Below are 14,397 nucleotides of genomic sequence, written 5' to 3'. Positions count from 1 at the left end.
GAATTGGCACGGACTTTAATAGCAGTGGGAGATCAAGATAGCTATAATGGGACTAGTGTGACGATGGGAGGTCTGTAGGATCCCTGTTCATACTTGGGACATATTTAACCTAACATTTTTGGTTTGCCTATTGCAACTTCAATGGAGGTGACTAGTCTCCGTGTCTTGGGGTAAGTTAAGGTGTGAATTAAAATTATATGTCACTCACACCTCTAGGAATACAATAAATAAGAGATAAAAGACCGGACAGTGCCACCCACCCACCTGAAGGCACAGGTGGAAATTCAGTATGCAAACTGGCATGAGCTGACTTTGAGGAAGGTATGCAGTAGGCGACTGGTGAGTGCTGGCTTTAGAGGCTTATGGGATGACACCTCCTCTGAAGACCTTACCTTTTAGGTAAAAAAGCAGATTCTAAGACTCAAACCTGTGGTCCTTACCCCAGGGTGGGTGATTACTGCAATGAATGGATGCTAACTGTATGGAGAGGCCACAGACAGTCAGAACGGAAGTGTAGAAAAGAAAATTGATGATGTGTGCCCAACACCATGAACTTCTGCCATCTATAACTGTTGAGAATCACTCTACCATCCTAGAGTCACTGCCAGTGGGACTTGGTTACAATACACTGAGAAAATGAATGTGGAGATTTCGTTCATTTTAATGAATTTTATGCAGCCATGCATGGCTCCCAGCTGCACTATCACACAGTAGGGTCCACAGCTCCCTGTCACAGCATATCTCCGTGATTCAGAACAGGAAGGGTGAGGCTGTGGGGTTACAGGGCCAGTTGAGATTGCCCCAGACCTGGGGTGGGTGGGTCTATCCACCCCACACAGAGACAGAGAACCTGAAGTGGAGGAGAGAGGCCATGGGGGGCAGGCTGCTTGTCCCAATGTGGAAGTCACTGAGAAGAGCGGTGGATGACAGACTGGTGTGTCCTCCAGGCCCCCTGTCGTTCTTACAACACATCAGATTGTCCTCAAACAAATGGTGCAGGTGCACCCTCCATCCCAGCACATCCCCAAAGCACTGTGTACCAGTGGGTGTGACCAGGAGACACGTTACAGCAGCCTGGGCATTGACACGCACACATGTGACTAAGACAGAACCATAAAGCCCTGTCTGGTCCGTCGCCTCTGACATAGCACATTCCCTGTGCTGCCTGGGGGCCCCATCAAAGCCTAGACTCACTGGATCTGGATCTGGCCACTCTCTGCCAAACATTCATCACGGGGAGTTTCATGGAAGGAACCCAGGGCTTTCTGGCATGTTCTCAGTCACCATCAGGCAAGGATCTTGTGTCCTGTCCCTTCTCACCTTGCCTGGGAGGGCCTGCTCAATGGGCAACTGGCTGGTCCAAGCTCTAGGCGCTGCGGACGCTGGAAACGCTGGACAGCGGCTCTCTCATCTTGAAGCTGAGTGACCGAGAAGTCCGAAAACTGTCCCTGGGCCTCAGAGAGCTGTCAGTGGTGGATGCACCGGAGTGGGCCTCGGTGATCCGGGTCAGGCAGTCTCCAGGACCTCTCAGGCCTAACCGGAGACAGCCGCAGCATAAAAAGGCCAGCACAGAGTGCTGCACCTCACGGCTGCGGAAGGAGTAGATGAGAGGATTGATGGCTGAGTTGAACACGGCCAGGGCCAGGATCCAGTCCATGCCACGCAGGTACTCCTGGGCCCAGACATTAGAACCAAAGACGTCAGCCAGGAGCAGGCCGAACAGGGGACCCCAGCACACCACGAAGGCCACCAAGATCATCAGCACGGTGTTGAGTAGCCTGCGTGACTTGCGGCGGGCAGGAGGACGTGGGGACTTCTGCCCGTTGGCTCGGACCACCCTAAAGATGGCCCCATAGAGGCTCAGGATAGCCACTAGGATGAGGGCGAAGACGACCACACAAAAAAGCACATAGCCCTTGGAGTAGAGAGGCAGCAGGCTGGAGCAGCGCGGGAAAGCACACACACAGTTCCAGCCCAGCAGGGGCAGCAGGCCCAGGGTAGCTGCCAGCAGCCAGCACAGACCGATGCAGCCATACACACGGCTGGTCTTGGTGGCCCCGCTCTCAGCCACCCGCACCATGGTGGCAAAGCGCTCGCCGGCTGTGAAGAGCAGACTGAAGGTGGACGCGGCCAGGGCCATGAAGAGCAGGCCCTCCCGCAGGAACCAGTGCACGGGTGACAGCTGGAAGGTACGAGTCCCCGACAGCAGCACGTTGACCACGTAGGCCAGGCCGGTGAGCAGGTCGCTCAGTGTGATGTTCAGCAGGCAGTAGTACACCCAGCGGCGCGACCGCATGTGGATGGCGATGGCGGCCAGCACCATAGCGTTCTCCAGCACCACCAGGCAGCCCGCTGCCACAGACGGCCCCCTCAGCATCCCTAGCCCGCCACCTTCCTCAGGGCCCCCGCGGCTAGCCAGCCTGCCGCTATGATTGTAATGCAGGACAATGAGGAGGCTGTGGCCGCTGGCCGCCAGCCGATGGCAGGACTCTGGGGTCACCAGCGTGGACCACGTACTGATGTTCATGGCCTCCCCCTGGGACAGACTGAGAGAGGCCCCGGCAGGGTGGAGTCACAGCTTGGCCTGGGTTTCCTGTTGTTTGAAATTTCCTGTTATGCTCAAGGTGCCCCAGAGTGGGTGGGGGTGAGGCCAGGGCAGGGAGGGGCATCCTGAGCAACCGTTAGAGTGACTCTGGGGGCTCGGAGCTAGAGAGGATGATCTCTCCTGGCATCCCATCCCTGCCCAAATTTCCCTCCTTGGATAGGAGGCAAAGCACTGGATGGGGAGTCACCCCTGGACAGTGGGTACTCCTCTGCCTACCACCTTGTGCCCAACTGTTCCAACTGTATGCTTATATACAGCAGGTGCCTAATAAGTGTTTGTCAACTGTACACAGAAAGTATGTCATAAATGTTTGTCACTTGTATACACCAGCCAAGCCTTAATAAATGTCATCTAAACACATCAAGTACCACCCGAGCATAACGGGTGCTTAATATGGTTTGTTTGTTTGTTCTTTTGTCTTTTCGAGACAGGGTTTCTCTGTGTAGCCCTGGGTGTCCTGGTACTCACTCTGTAGACCAGGTTGGCCTCGAACTCAGAAATCCACCTACCTCTGCCTCCCAAGTGTTGGGATTAAAGGTGTGTGCACCACCACTGCCTGGAACTTAATATGTTTTTAAATTTTTTGTCACTTTTATTGATTGATTGATTGACTGTGTGTAGGGATTTGTATGTGTCATGTCATGTGCTGAGGTCAGAGGGCAACTCACAGTAATCTATTCTCCTCTTCCACCATGTGGGTCCTAGAACCAAACTCAGGTTGGCAGCTTCATCCCTGACCATTCACTGGTGCTTGATGTTTAGTGACCTTACACAGCAGGTGCTTGATGTTTAGTATTTGCTATGTGTACACAGAAGGTGCTTAAAAAATATGTGCCACATTGGGTGTAGCAGCCCATGCCTTTAATGTCAGTACTTGGGAGGCAGAGGCAGGAGGATCTCTGTAAGTTCCAAGCCAGCCTGACATACATAATAGAGACACCCTGTTTAAAAACAAAAACAAAAAACCAAATAATTAATAATAATAATTATAACAATAATAGTAATAAATGTGTGCCACCAATACATAGTACGACATTTAAAAAAAAAGTCATCCACACACACCAGGCACTTAACAAGATTTTGTTGCCTGTACCAGGGATGCTTCATAATGTTTGTCAACACAGCAAACAGCAGGTGCCTAATCAATGTGCAAGGACACCTATAGCTCCCCTGGCACGCCAACTCAACCTCAGCCCCTTCCCTGCACTGAGCCCCAACCCCCAGCCTCAGTCCCCTCCCTGCACTGAGCCCCAATCCCCTCCCTCAGTCCCTTCCAGGCACTGAACTCCAATCCCCAGCCTCAGCGCCTTCCCTGCACTGAGCCTCAATCCCCAGCCTCAGCCCCTTCCCTGCACTGAGCCCCAATCCCCAGCCTCAGTCCCTTCCAGGCACTGAACTCCAATCCCTAGCCTCAGCCCCTTCACTGCACTGAGCCCCAATCCCCAGCCTCAGCCCCTTCACTGCACTGAGCCCCAATCCCCAGCCTCAGCCCCTTCCCTGCACTAAGCCCCAATCCCCAGCCTCAGCCCCTTTGCTGCACTGAACCCCAAACCCCAGCCTCAGCCCCTTCACTGCATTGAGCCCCAATCCCCAGCCTCAGCCTGTGACTGTCTTGAACCCCAATCCCCAGCCTCAGCCCCTTCCCTGCACTGAGCCCCAATTCTACCCGAGCACAGCTCTTGCTCTGACCTCATGACCCTGAAGAGACTCGATGTCTGACAGAGCACAAACTCTGCCCAGGGCCCCTCTGCACTGACTCCCCAAGCCTCTAGCCTACACTGAGCCTTGATCCCAGGATGAAACCTGAGCCTGACTAACGTGGTCACAGACACGCCATGGTGCTGACACACACCCAGGTTGAAACCTGGTTCCAAACTGAAGACCAATTCCAGACAAGCCCATGTCTGGGCCTCATGCAATGAGTTCAAGTGAGCACTGGGGTGCAGTGTGCAAGAGAACTGAGCACAGCACCCCGAAGTGAGTGCAGGCAGACCAACCCCCTGCAGCCCGCCTGCTATGCAAGCCGATATGTTATGAAGCAGGCACCATACAGAGCTGAAGCTTACAAATGCTTGATTCCACAGCAGGCACCTAGTCAGTCTTCAAGAACAGCTCTCTGCTCTTCCAGTATGTAGCCCAGTGGGGCAAGTACCATCTCTCTGCCCCAAATGCACTCTGAAGACAACACCACTGGAGCCCTTGTACAAGGCAAGCGTCTGGGGTGCTGCAGGTAGATACAAACATTTTGGCAGGCACAAAATAGCAGTAGAGTCCAGCTTAGACTCTGGTTCCCATCCCCAGCACCCAGACCAAGCCATACTGTGTCCCAGAGTGGAGTACTATGCAGCAATGTAAAGAGATGTGTCCAGGGGAGCTAGAGGGAGCTGGCTCAGTTAGTAAAGTGCAGCTGACTCTGCATCTGGATTCCAGGACCCCTGAGAACAGCCAGATCTTTAACTCCACTACTCGGAAGGCATGGGCGGGTTGTGGGGTGACGGAGTGACAGGGACACAAGAGCAGATGACTCAGTTCTATACCCTAGTCTCCTGTGATGTCCTCAGAGGTCGCATGTCTTCTTCAGTTGCTCTCTGGGTCTCTCACCTAACCTGGGGCTTGCTGATGAGTGGGGGGGGGGGCAACTCCTGCATTTCACCCTCTGAGCCACCCCCACCCACTCGTCTGCCCAGATTTGACATTGTCTCTATGCGTCAACACACTGGTCCTGTCCCCTGCCTGGCTCACAGTGAGAACACTGAACTGTAATTTAGGATATGAAACTTGCAATCCTCCTGCCTCAGCGCCCGAAAGCTGAGATATTTCTCTTTTCCTCAGTTCCCTGATTGTTTTGTTTTTAAATTACATTTATTTATCTGTGTGGGTAGGTGTAGAGGTAAGTTCCCTCTGTCCACCGAATAGGTCCTGAACTCCAGGTGTCAGGCTAGGTGGCAAGGCGCCTTCACCAGCCATTTCGCCGACCTAGGTTTCCCCTTCGGTAAGATGGAGTGATCCCCACAGGCGGACGTGGACATGGACCCTGGGAAGACACAAGGGCCCGGACAGTTCTATCCGGTTTTGTTTGTTTTTTGGTTTTTGACAAAAGGTCCTGGAACTCACAGAGATCCTCCTGCTTCTGTCTCCGGAGCGCTGGGGTTAAAGACCGGGCTCACGTCCTTTCTCTAACAACTAGAAGGAGGGTGAGGGAATAAATTACAGCGGGGCTGGGCTTGGAGGCCCGGTGGGGAGCAGGGACTCCTGTGGGCTGGCTTCCCCATGCGACATCTCCTCGACCTGCAGTTCAGTTCCGCGCACGGCCACCAGGGAGAGCCATGTCCTCTCCACGACCGCGTCCCTTAGGGACGTCCGCTTGGGGCTCCTCGCGTCACAGCAGGTTGATCTCGTCCAGGTACCGGGCCAGCACCGAGTCCCGCACGTCCTTGAACACGCTGCGGACGCTCTGCGTGTCCGTGGCACAGGTGAAGTGTGCGAAGAGGCGGCGCGCGCGGGAACCTTTCCTGCCACCGTCGTGGGGCTCTGCGCAGCTCGCGTACACGCGCGCGTACATGTCCAAGATGAAGCTCTTGGCGGCTTCTGCGTCCCTCCGGGGTCCTGCAGAGAGGGCGTGGGGTTGGATGGGCTCCTTTTTGTAGCCCAGGATGGTCTCAAACCCTACGTAGTCTGGGATCACCCTGATTTCCCTAAATAACCCAGGCTGGCCTCCAGGTCAGTCTGTAGCCCTGGCTGATTTTGAACTCCCAATCACCTTGCTTCCACCTCCCCGGAGCTGGATGATGGGTGAGCTACATCAAGCAGCTCAGGTTTGTGTGGTACTGGCATTCAACTCAGGGCTTTGTGACAGCTCTGGGGATCGTTTACTAGGGCAGGGAGGGGGGACACAGAGCCACTCAGGCCATCCTTACTGAGGACAGGTGCCATGTTTGTCAGTCCATCTGATGGGCATGAGGTGTAACTTGGTTTTTTGTTTGTTTGTTTTTGTTTTTTGTTTTTTTCGTGACAGGGTATCTCTGTGTATCCCTGGCTGTCCTGGAACTCACTCTGTAGACCAGGCTGGCCTCGAACTCAGAAATCTGCCTGCCTCTGCCTCCCAAGTGCTGGGATTAAAGGCGTGCGCCACCACCGCCCAGCTGAGCTATAATTTGTAAGAGTTGCTTATGTGACCTGAAATGGCGAGGTGAGGCTCAGCTTGAGGACTTGAGTGCTAAGATGGGGCGGGGTCACCAGCAGTGGGAACTCTGTGAGCCTCCAGAGACCTGGTTGTTCAGCACCTGTGCTCCTCACTACACGCTGTCCATCTTCTTTGGAAAATGTGGAGGTCATACAGGGCCAAGTGGGAGTAAACTCCAGGTGCAAACAGTGTGGGCTCAAATCTTGCTTCCAGGGCAAAGGCCATGGCTCAGAGGATAAGAGTGCTTCCTGCCAAGCCTGAGAACCTGAGTTCGAATCCCTAGCACCCAGGAAAAGCAGGAGTGTGCCTGTGCATGTGCCTATAGCCTCAGTTCTGGGAGTAGGGGTACGGGAAGCAGGGACTCCCAAAGGAGGCAAAGATGGATAGAGCAGGACCCAGGCAGGCTCCACCTGTTACCCACCCCTGTCCCCAACCTGCTTTAATTCCTCTCTGGCTCAACTGCCAGCCAGTAACTCCTCCTCTCTGTGCCTCCATTTCTCCATCTCTGCAATGGACCCGTCCTGCTGTACGGGCTTGCTTTATTTTTCTTCAAACGTGACCAAAGTGCCATGAGTTTTCCTTTGTGTTACTCTCTCTGTGTGGTTGTGGGCACATGAGCGTGTGTACACTTAGGTGAAGTGCAGAAGGCCACCTTGGCTGTGGTTCTTTTCTGAGTCAGAGCCTCACTGAACTTGGAGCCCACTGATTTACTAGGTGGTCTACCTGGTGATGCCCAGAGGGATCCTCCTGGATCTGCCCAACACCATGCCAACTGAGCTTTTTATGCTGCTGGGGATTTGAACCCAGGTCCCTATGTTTGCGTATGCCACTCCGTTTACTCACTGAGCCAAGGGAAATGTCTTTTTCAGATTCAAGGTTTCAATCTCCCCCCTCCCCTGCCCCATGACAGGGTTTCTCTGTGTAGTCCTAGCTTTTCGAGAACTCACTCTGTAGACCAGGCTGGTCTTGAACTCACAGATCTTCCTTCTTCTGTCTACCGAGTGCTGGGATTAAAGGTGTGTGCCACCACTCCCTGAGTTTAATTTTTTCCTGGCAATATTGGGAATAGAAACTAGGGTCTCTCAGTTGCTAGGCAAGCACCTTTCCCTCGAGCCACATTATTAGGTATTTTTAGTCTTATAAAGCAAATAACTATGAAAAATTGTCAGCCAGGCAGTGGTGGCGCACGCCTTTAATCCCAGCCCTTGAGAGGCAGAGGCAGGCAGATTTCTGAGTTCAAGGCCAGCCTGGTCTACAGAGTGAGTACTAGGACAGCTTGGTACTTACTATACAGAGGAACCCTGTCTCGAAAAACCGAAAATATTGTCAGCTTAGGCTTTGGTTCCAGTGACATGGCTAAATGTACCAAAAAGGTAGGGATTGTCAGAATTAAGGGACCTGCTATGGTGCCTCCCTCCTGAAAATGCTGATGAAAATTTAAATCAGCCAGCATGCCAAGCACACTTGCTCCTTCTGTGGCAAGACCAAGATGAAGAGACGAACCATTGGCATCTGGCACTGTGGTTCCTGCATGAAAACGATGGCGGGTGGGGCCTGGACCTACAACACCACCTCTGCAGTCACAGTGAAGTCGGCCGTCAGAAGACTGAAGGAACTAAAAGACTAGAGAAGCGCTACCATCTGAGATTCGCCTAGCCTGCAATAAATGGGCTAATTTATGTAACAACAACAAAAGAAGGAACGAAGAAAGAAAGAAACAGAGAAAGAGAAGAAGAAAAAGAAAATGAAAAAAATTGTCACAGAATACTAATCACAGGAGGAAACATCAGCAGTAAATAAGGTTTCTGGAATCTGTCCATGGTGTTTGAAGGAGAGCTGTCCCCACAGGCTGATGTGCTGGAATGCTTGGTCCTCGGTTGGTGGACCTATTTGGGGAGGATGAGGAGGTATAGCCTTACTTAGAAGAGGTGTGGCCTGGTTGGAAGAGCGTGGCTCTATTTTAGGAGGTGTGGTCTTGTAGGGGTGTGGCCTTTTGTAGGGGTGTGGCCTTGTTGGAAGGGGTGTGTCACTGGGAATTCAAAAGCCATCAGCCTCATTCTTTCTCTGCCTGCTCCTGACGGTCTAGCTGCGAAACTCGCAGCTATGCTTGTCTGCTTCCCGCCATGATGACTACAGACTAACTCTTGAGTTTCAGAGGTAAACGAACCAGTGATAAGACGCTTCCTTTACAAGAGTTGTTGTGGTCGTGGGATAGACCAGTGACTGAGGCACTGTGCCAGCCCGATGTTGTAAACAGTCCTTCCGAACCACCCATTTCCTCCGCCCAGCCTCTCTAGGCCACAGCCTGGTTCTCCAGATGTCTCAGCTAAGACAGGGCTGGGAGTGACCAGAACTTCACATCTGTGCCCCAGTCAGGCAGCCTCGGGGGATATGGCAGCATGACAGGAGTTTTAGAGGCTTTTAGCCTCAATAAAGCCAGTGGTCAAATTCCCATATCAGAACAGAGGTTACCAGAGTTGAGTTTGAATGACATTTGACCTGGCGTCCAGCGTGGACTCTAGCCTCGGCCACAGCTGAGGAGGGCTAAGGTAAAGGTCTCCTTCAGAGTCTTATCTGCCTAGCACTGCAGATCACTGCCTGATTCGCAGTGGGTGTTTCCTCCTGCTCGCCAGTTTTGGATCTCAGGTCTCCTAAGTTGGCAGGAAACTCACTTCTGTTGGTTTAAGGTCCCTGGGCACTGTCCTCTATTTCAGCAACCACAGAAGTGAGAGAGCTTGGCTCCAAGATGGCCGACGCTGCCTCCTCCCACCCTCCACAGTTAGGTAGAGCAGCTTCCCCTGGTGTTGAACCTGCCTTGCTTGGTCAACCAACTGTGATGGATGCAACACAAACATCCCTGAGACTTGTTCATGAGAGGCAGTCTCCATCTGGCCACCCAGAGTCAGCCACTGTGACAATGCTGGTATGGATATTGAGGTCCAGGATTGGGGAGGACAGCAAGCTAGGGAAAGATGCCCCAGTGTACACATCATAGGGCTGCTGAGAGACGGCACCCAGTGTCTCTCTGGTCCCAGCTACCAGGCAGTCTTACTTCACTCAAGTCATCCCAAATCCCTGACCTGTACACCTGAGATCCCAGTGCACAGGAGGAAGATCCGATCCTAGGCCAGCCTGATCTATAGAGTTGAAGGCCAGTCAGAGCTATGCAGTGAGACCCTGCCTCAAAAAGGAGAAAGAGAGAGAGAGAACCAAATTCCTGACCATGAGACCTTGAGCCAGGCAAAACAGCTGGTTCAAGCCAGGATGGTGTCCTCAGCAACAGAGAGAGGATCCTTGTAGCACTGTACGTTCCCAGGGCTCCAAACGCTACCTCCCTTCCAAGACAGATCTGAGGGAGGGCAAAGAGCAGCCTCCATCTAGCTGCTTCAGCCTGCCTTGGTTTGTGGGAGATGAGTTTTCAAGACTATTTATGTGTGTCATACATTTCTGCATCAATGTGCAGCTGTGTGAGGATAGTCATGGTGTACCCCTTTAATCCCAGCATTTGGGGGCAAAGGCAGGCAGATCTCTGAATTTGAGGTCAGCCTGGTCTACAGAGTGAGTTCCAGTACAGCCAGGGCTACACAGAGAAACCCTGTCTCGAAAAACAAAAAAGAAAGGTTACACAAGTGAGATAAAATAGAGATGTTATGGGGCTAGAGAGATGGCTCCGCAGTTAAGAGCACTGACTGTTCTTCCAGAGGTCCTGAGTTCAGTTCCCACATGGTGGCTCACAATCATCTGTAATAGGATCCGATGTAGTTTTCTAGTGTGTGTCTGAAGACGGCTACAGTGTACTCATATACATAAAATAAGCAAATAAATCTTTAAAAAAAAGTAGAGACATTGCTGAAGAAGGGTTGATGGAGCTATGACAACTATAGTAAATGACAGGTGAGGATTGGCCTCTATACAGAAGAGCCACACTTAAAATCTCCTAGGGAAGGGTTGGGGGCGTGGCCAGGGGTGGAGCCACACCGAGAATCCCCCAGTGAAGGGTTGGGGGCGTTGTCAGGGTGGGGCCCCACTTAAGATCTCCCAATGAAATGCTGGGAACATGGTCAGGGTGGAACCACTGCCCATCGTGTACAAGGTCTCAAAAAACGGAAACAGATTTTTATAGAATCTTTTCTCATCCAATGGCATCTGCTAAGAGCGAGAGGGAGAAACTGAAGCTCATGAGGTATGTCGGCAGGAACGGAAGGGTTCTATTCTCTTTGAAGCTTCTGCTGACTCCTCCTAAGGGTTGAGCCTTGGAGAAGGTTCTCCCCGGGGAGCTACTTTTGGGAGGTGAAAGATATAGAACGTTCTGGAACAACTCACCCTGAAAGCTGGGGAAGTATGTGGCCAGGTGGGAGGTGTGGATCTTATCCTCCAGGATGTCCGTCTTGTTGAGGAAGAGAATGACCGAGGTGCTCTTGAACCAGGGCAGCTCTAGGATCGTGCTGAACAGAGCGAGGCTCTCCTCCATGCGGTTCTGGGTGAGAACAGAGGTGGGTGGTGACCCTAGCCGGATGTCCTCACCCACGGGGTGATGTCCTCTCCCACTTAGGTCTCTGGGTGTGAAGGGGGAGACCTAAGACCCTTCTGAGATCAGCATCTGATTGGATGCTAGAATGTGAGAACAACTGAATAGAGGTGAAGACACAAGTCATCAGAAAGCCATCAAATCCTGGGAATGTGAAGGTGGGGCACACAGGCTGCAGTCCTACAGCCAAGGACATCAGACACTGAGAGAAACTGAAGTCCTACAGCCAAGGACATCAGACACTGAGAGAAAACTGGGACTCAAATGGGGCCAGCCCCTTCCACACCCTGACCTCATGTTCCCAACTCCCAGAACTAAACAAGAACCAGGGTGTCTGTGTTTTAGACTGAGCTGCTCTGCTTGGTCATGGTGGCCACAGGACCCCACTATGTCCTGTATATCTGCTGAGACCCATCAGTCCTAGCACTAGGGAGGCTAAGCCAGGAGAACTGGGAATGTGAGCAGACATGTGTGTGTGTGTGTGTGTGTGTGTGTGTGTGTGTGTGTGTGCATGTGTGTATATATATATGTGTGTCTCTGTGTGTAAATGTGTCTTTGTGTGTATATGTGAGTATGTCTGTGTATGTGTGTGCTTGTGTGTGTGAATGTGTGTGTCTCTGTATGTGAGTGTGTCTGTGCGTGAGTGTGTGTATGTGTATGAGTGTGTGTGGTATATGTGAGTTTGTGTGTGAGATGTGTGTTAGAGTGTGAGTGTGATGTATGTGTGTATGTGAGTATGTGAGTCTGTGTATAAGTGTGTGTGTGTTTCTCTGTGTATGATGGATGTGTATGTGAGTGTGTATGTGCGGGGGGAGGGCAGGGAGGGAAGTGTGGGGGTATATTGAACCATCCTTGCAATAGGGACACCAAACCACTCCCCTAAGAGATGTTTTCCATGTTGAGCCACACCGTGGCCATCCAGCAACAGGACTGAGGGCTGCGCGACCCCCAGAGGTTGTGTCCCATTGTGTGACTTAAGATGTAATTTGGCCATAGCTGTGCACTGGTGTGAGTGAAGCTGCTCCCGGTGAGGCCAGCAGAGGATGGGAGCCTCATGTGTGCTGAGGTGGATTTGGGGACACAAAAGATGGAGGGTTAAGATCAAAGCCACCATGGGATCTCACTGGACACTCCTTGACTCCCAAAGGCACCACGCCTGTGGTGACAGCTCCCTCACCTCCTGATCATTCTCCTCCAAGCACTGGTCATACTCGCTCAGGGAGGCCAGGTAGATGAGGGCAATCACATTCTCAAAACAGTGGATCCATTTCTTACGTTCTGACTTCTGGCCACCAACATCTACAATGCTGAAGAGAAAAGAGAAGACTCGCCACTGAGAGGTCACATGACCCGGTCGGTCCCTGTCAGTGTGGTACAGCCACACTGGAGCCATAAGGTCTATTGTGATCAGATCAAAGAACAGACTGCACAGCTGTGCCACCTGCTCTATGCTGGTCACATTATGGAAGGAAACTAAGGCAGGAGGATTGCCGTGTGAGGGTGGCCTAACAGAGCAGTCTGAGCTATGGAATGAGATTCCTTCTCTCCTTCTCTCTCCCTTCCCCCCTTCTCTCCCCCTCTCCCTTCCTCTCTCTCTCTCTCACACACACACACATGCATACACACGCATGCACACACACACATGTAATCCTTAGGGCTGAGGAGTAAGTGCTAGTTAGGCATGCAATGAGGTGTGATTTTGGATTCCTAGCATGAAACTGTAATCATAGCAATGGGAAGGAGACTGAGACTGGAGGATCCTGGGGGTGGGGGGGCCGCGCTGAAGAGGTTGAGCTCTAGGCTCAGTGAGAGACCCGGTCCCATGAAACTAAGGTCAGAGTCGATGTTCACACACATACATGCACAAAAATCATGGGAAGGTTCTTCATTTGCTCAGGCCAGCATGTGCTTTAAGACATAATAAGATCAATATCAGGTACATAGAGCTGGGGAGATGGCTGAGCTGCTCCCCCAGAGGACCCAGGTTCAATTCCCAGCACCCACGTAGGGGTCACAACCATCTTCAGTTCCAGGAGGGATCTGATGCCATCTTTTGGCCTCTTCAGCCACCTGCATTCCCATACACAATCCCAGCCCATGCACACACAATTAAAGTTTTAATTAATTAGTCAGCATTAGGTATATGTAAGGCATAGGATACTTGAGTATGGGGCACAGGGGCTGATAGAAGGCTGTGGTTCTGTTCACACTTCCTCAGGCTCAGTTTTCCCATGAGTAGAATGGACTACTGTGTCTCCTGCTGGTTCTCCTCTGTAGCCAAAGAAGAACAAGAAGAGCACACCGTTCCTTCCTCCACCACAACAAAAGTGTGGACGTCACCCTTCCTGTGACTTCTCAGAAATTGGGCCAGTGATATGGATCTCAATGTCACCTGACAGAGTGTAGCTGTAACTGAATGTAGATGACTCGAACAAAATCCTCAGAGAGAGGAGGGAAGGTGAGGCAAGCTCAGCAGCTGAGCTTGAGAGAGTTCCTCCATCTGCCATCTGAAGCATTTTACAGTCACACATCTCAAAGACTCACAAATCTCCTTCACGGGACAAGCAATGTCATGCAAAGGCGAGACCTGACATGGTGGTGCATGCCTTCAACACCAGCACTCCTGACACAGAAGCAAGAATATTTCCCTCAGTTGGAGGCCAACCTGGGCTACATAGAGAAAAATCTGTCTCTAAAAGAAAAAAGTGGGACACACAGACAGACAGGCCTGGTGACAGTCTGTTCTGATCTCACTGCCTCAAACCGCACTCTGGGTCACAGAGAGTCATCAGAGCTTTTGTGAGTTTCTATGGCCGACCCCAGAGTGTTCAAACAACTCTCAAAGAAAGATCATGTGTCACCTCTGCTTCCCATGCGCTTCCAAGCTGGACACAACATTCCTCAGCACATGCAAGCCATGTGCAATACATGGTCCCCCCATCCATTCACCCGTCCATTCACCCACCCATCCCCCATCCATCCATCCATCAACCCACCCATCCACCCATCCATCCATCTACCTATCCATCCACCCTCCATCCACTCATCCACCCACCCATCCACCCATCTACCCATCTACCC

At 52.0% G+C, this 14,397-nt stretch overlaps 2 protein-coding genes and 1 pseudogene across 3 annotated transcripts in view; 1 reads left to right on the top strand and 2 right to left on the bottom strand.

Annotated features, from left to right (window-relative positions):
• Positions 1-641: 641 nt before the first annotated feature.
• S1pr4 (sphingosine-1-phosphate receptor 4) lies at positions 642-2,866 on the bottom strand. Its single transcript, XM_031349670.1, has one exon. It carries the CDS (start codon positions 2,525-2,527, stop codon positions 1,367-1,369), a length of 1,161 nt encoding a protein of 386 aa, XP_031205530.1. The 5' UTR covers positions 2,528-2,866; the 3' UTR covers positions 642-1,366.
• A 2,582-nt stretch (positions 2,867-5,448) lies between these two features.
• Gna15 (G protein subunit alpha 15) overlaps positions 5,449-14,397 on the bottom strand; it is a 22,520-nt gene continuing 13,571 nt past the window's right edge. For both annotated transcript variants that reach the window (XM_031349371.1, XM_031349370.1), the window contains exons 5-7: positions 12,494-12,623; positions 11,112-11,265; positions 5,449-6,211 (exon numbers count right to left, since the gene is read on the bottom strand). In XM_031349371.1, the coding sequence (XP_031205231.1) occupies positions 5,985-6,211; positions 11,112-11,265; positions 12,494-12,623 (511 nt within the window). In that variant the 3' untranslated portion in view covers positions 5,449-5,984. The remainder of the gene's footprint in view (positions 6,212-11,111; positions 11,266-12,493; positions 12,624-14,397) is intronic.
• LOC116075892 lies at positions 8,141-8,415 on the top strand (annotated as a pseudogene).

This window comes from Mastomys coucha, unplaced genomic scaffold (assembly GCF_008632895.1).
Source record: "Mastomys coucha isolate ucsf_1 unplaced genomic scaffold, UCSF_Mcou_1 pScaffold4, whole genome shotgun sequence".
Classification (NCBI taxonomy): Eukaryota; Metazoa; Chordata; class Mammalia; order Rodentia; family Muridae; genus Mastomys; species Mastomys coucha.
This window is presented reverse-complemented; position numbering and strand designations above follow the sequence as displayed.

What these genes read in the sequence shown, in the direction of transcription:
- S1pr4 (XM_031349670.1), bottom strand. Translation starts at nt 2,527, where the DNA reads ATGAACATCAGTACGTGGTCCACGCTGGTGACCCCAGAGTCCTGCCAT.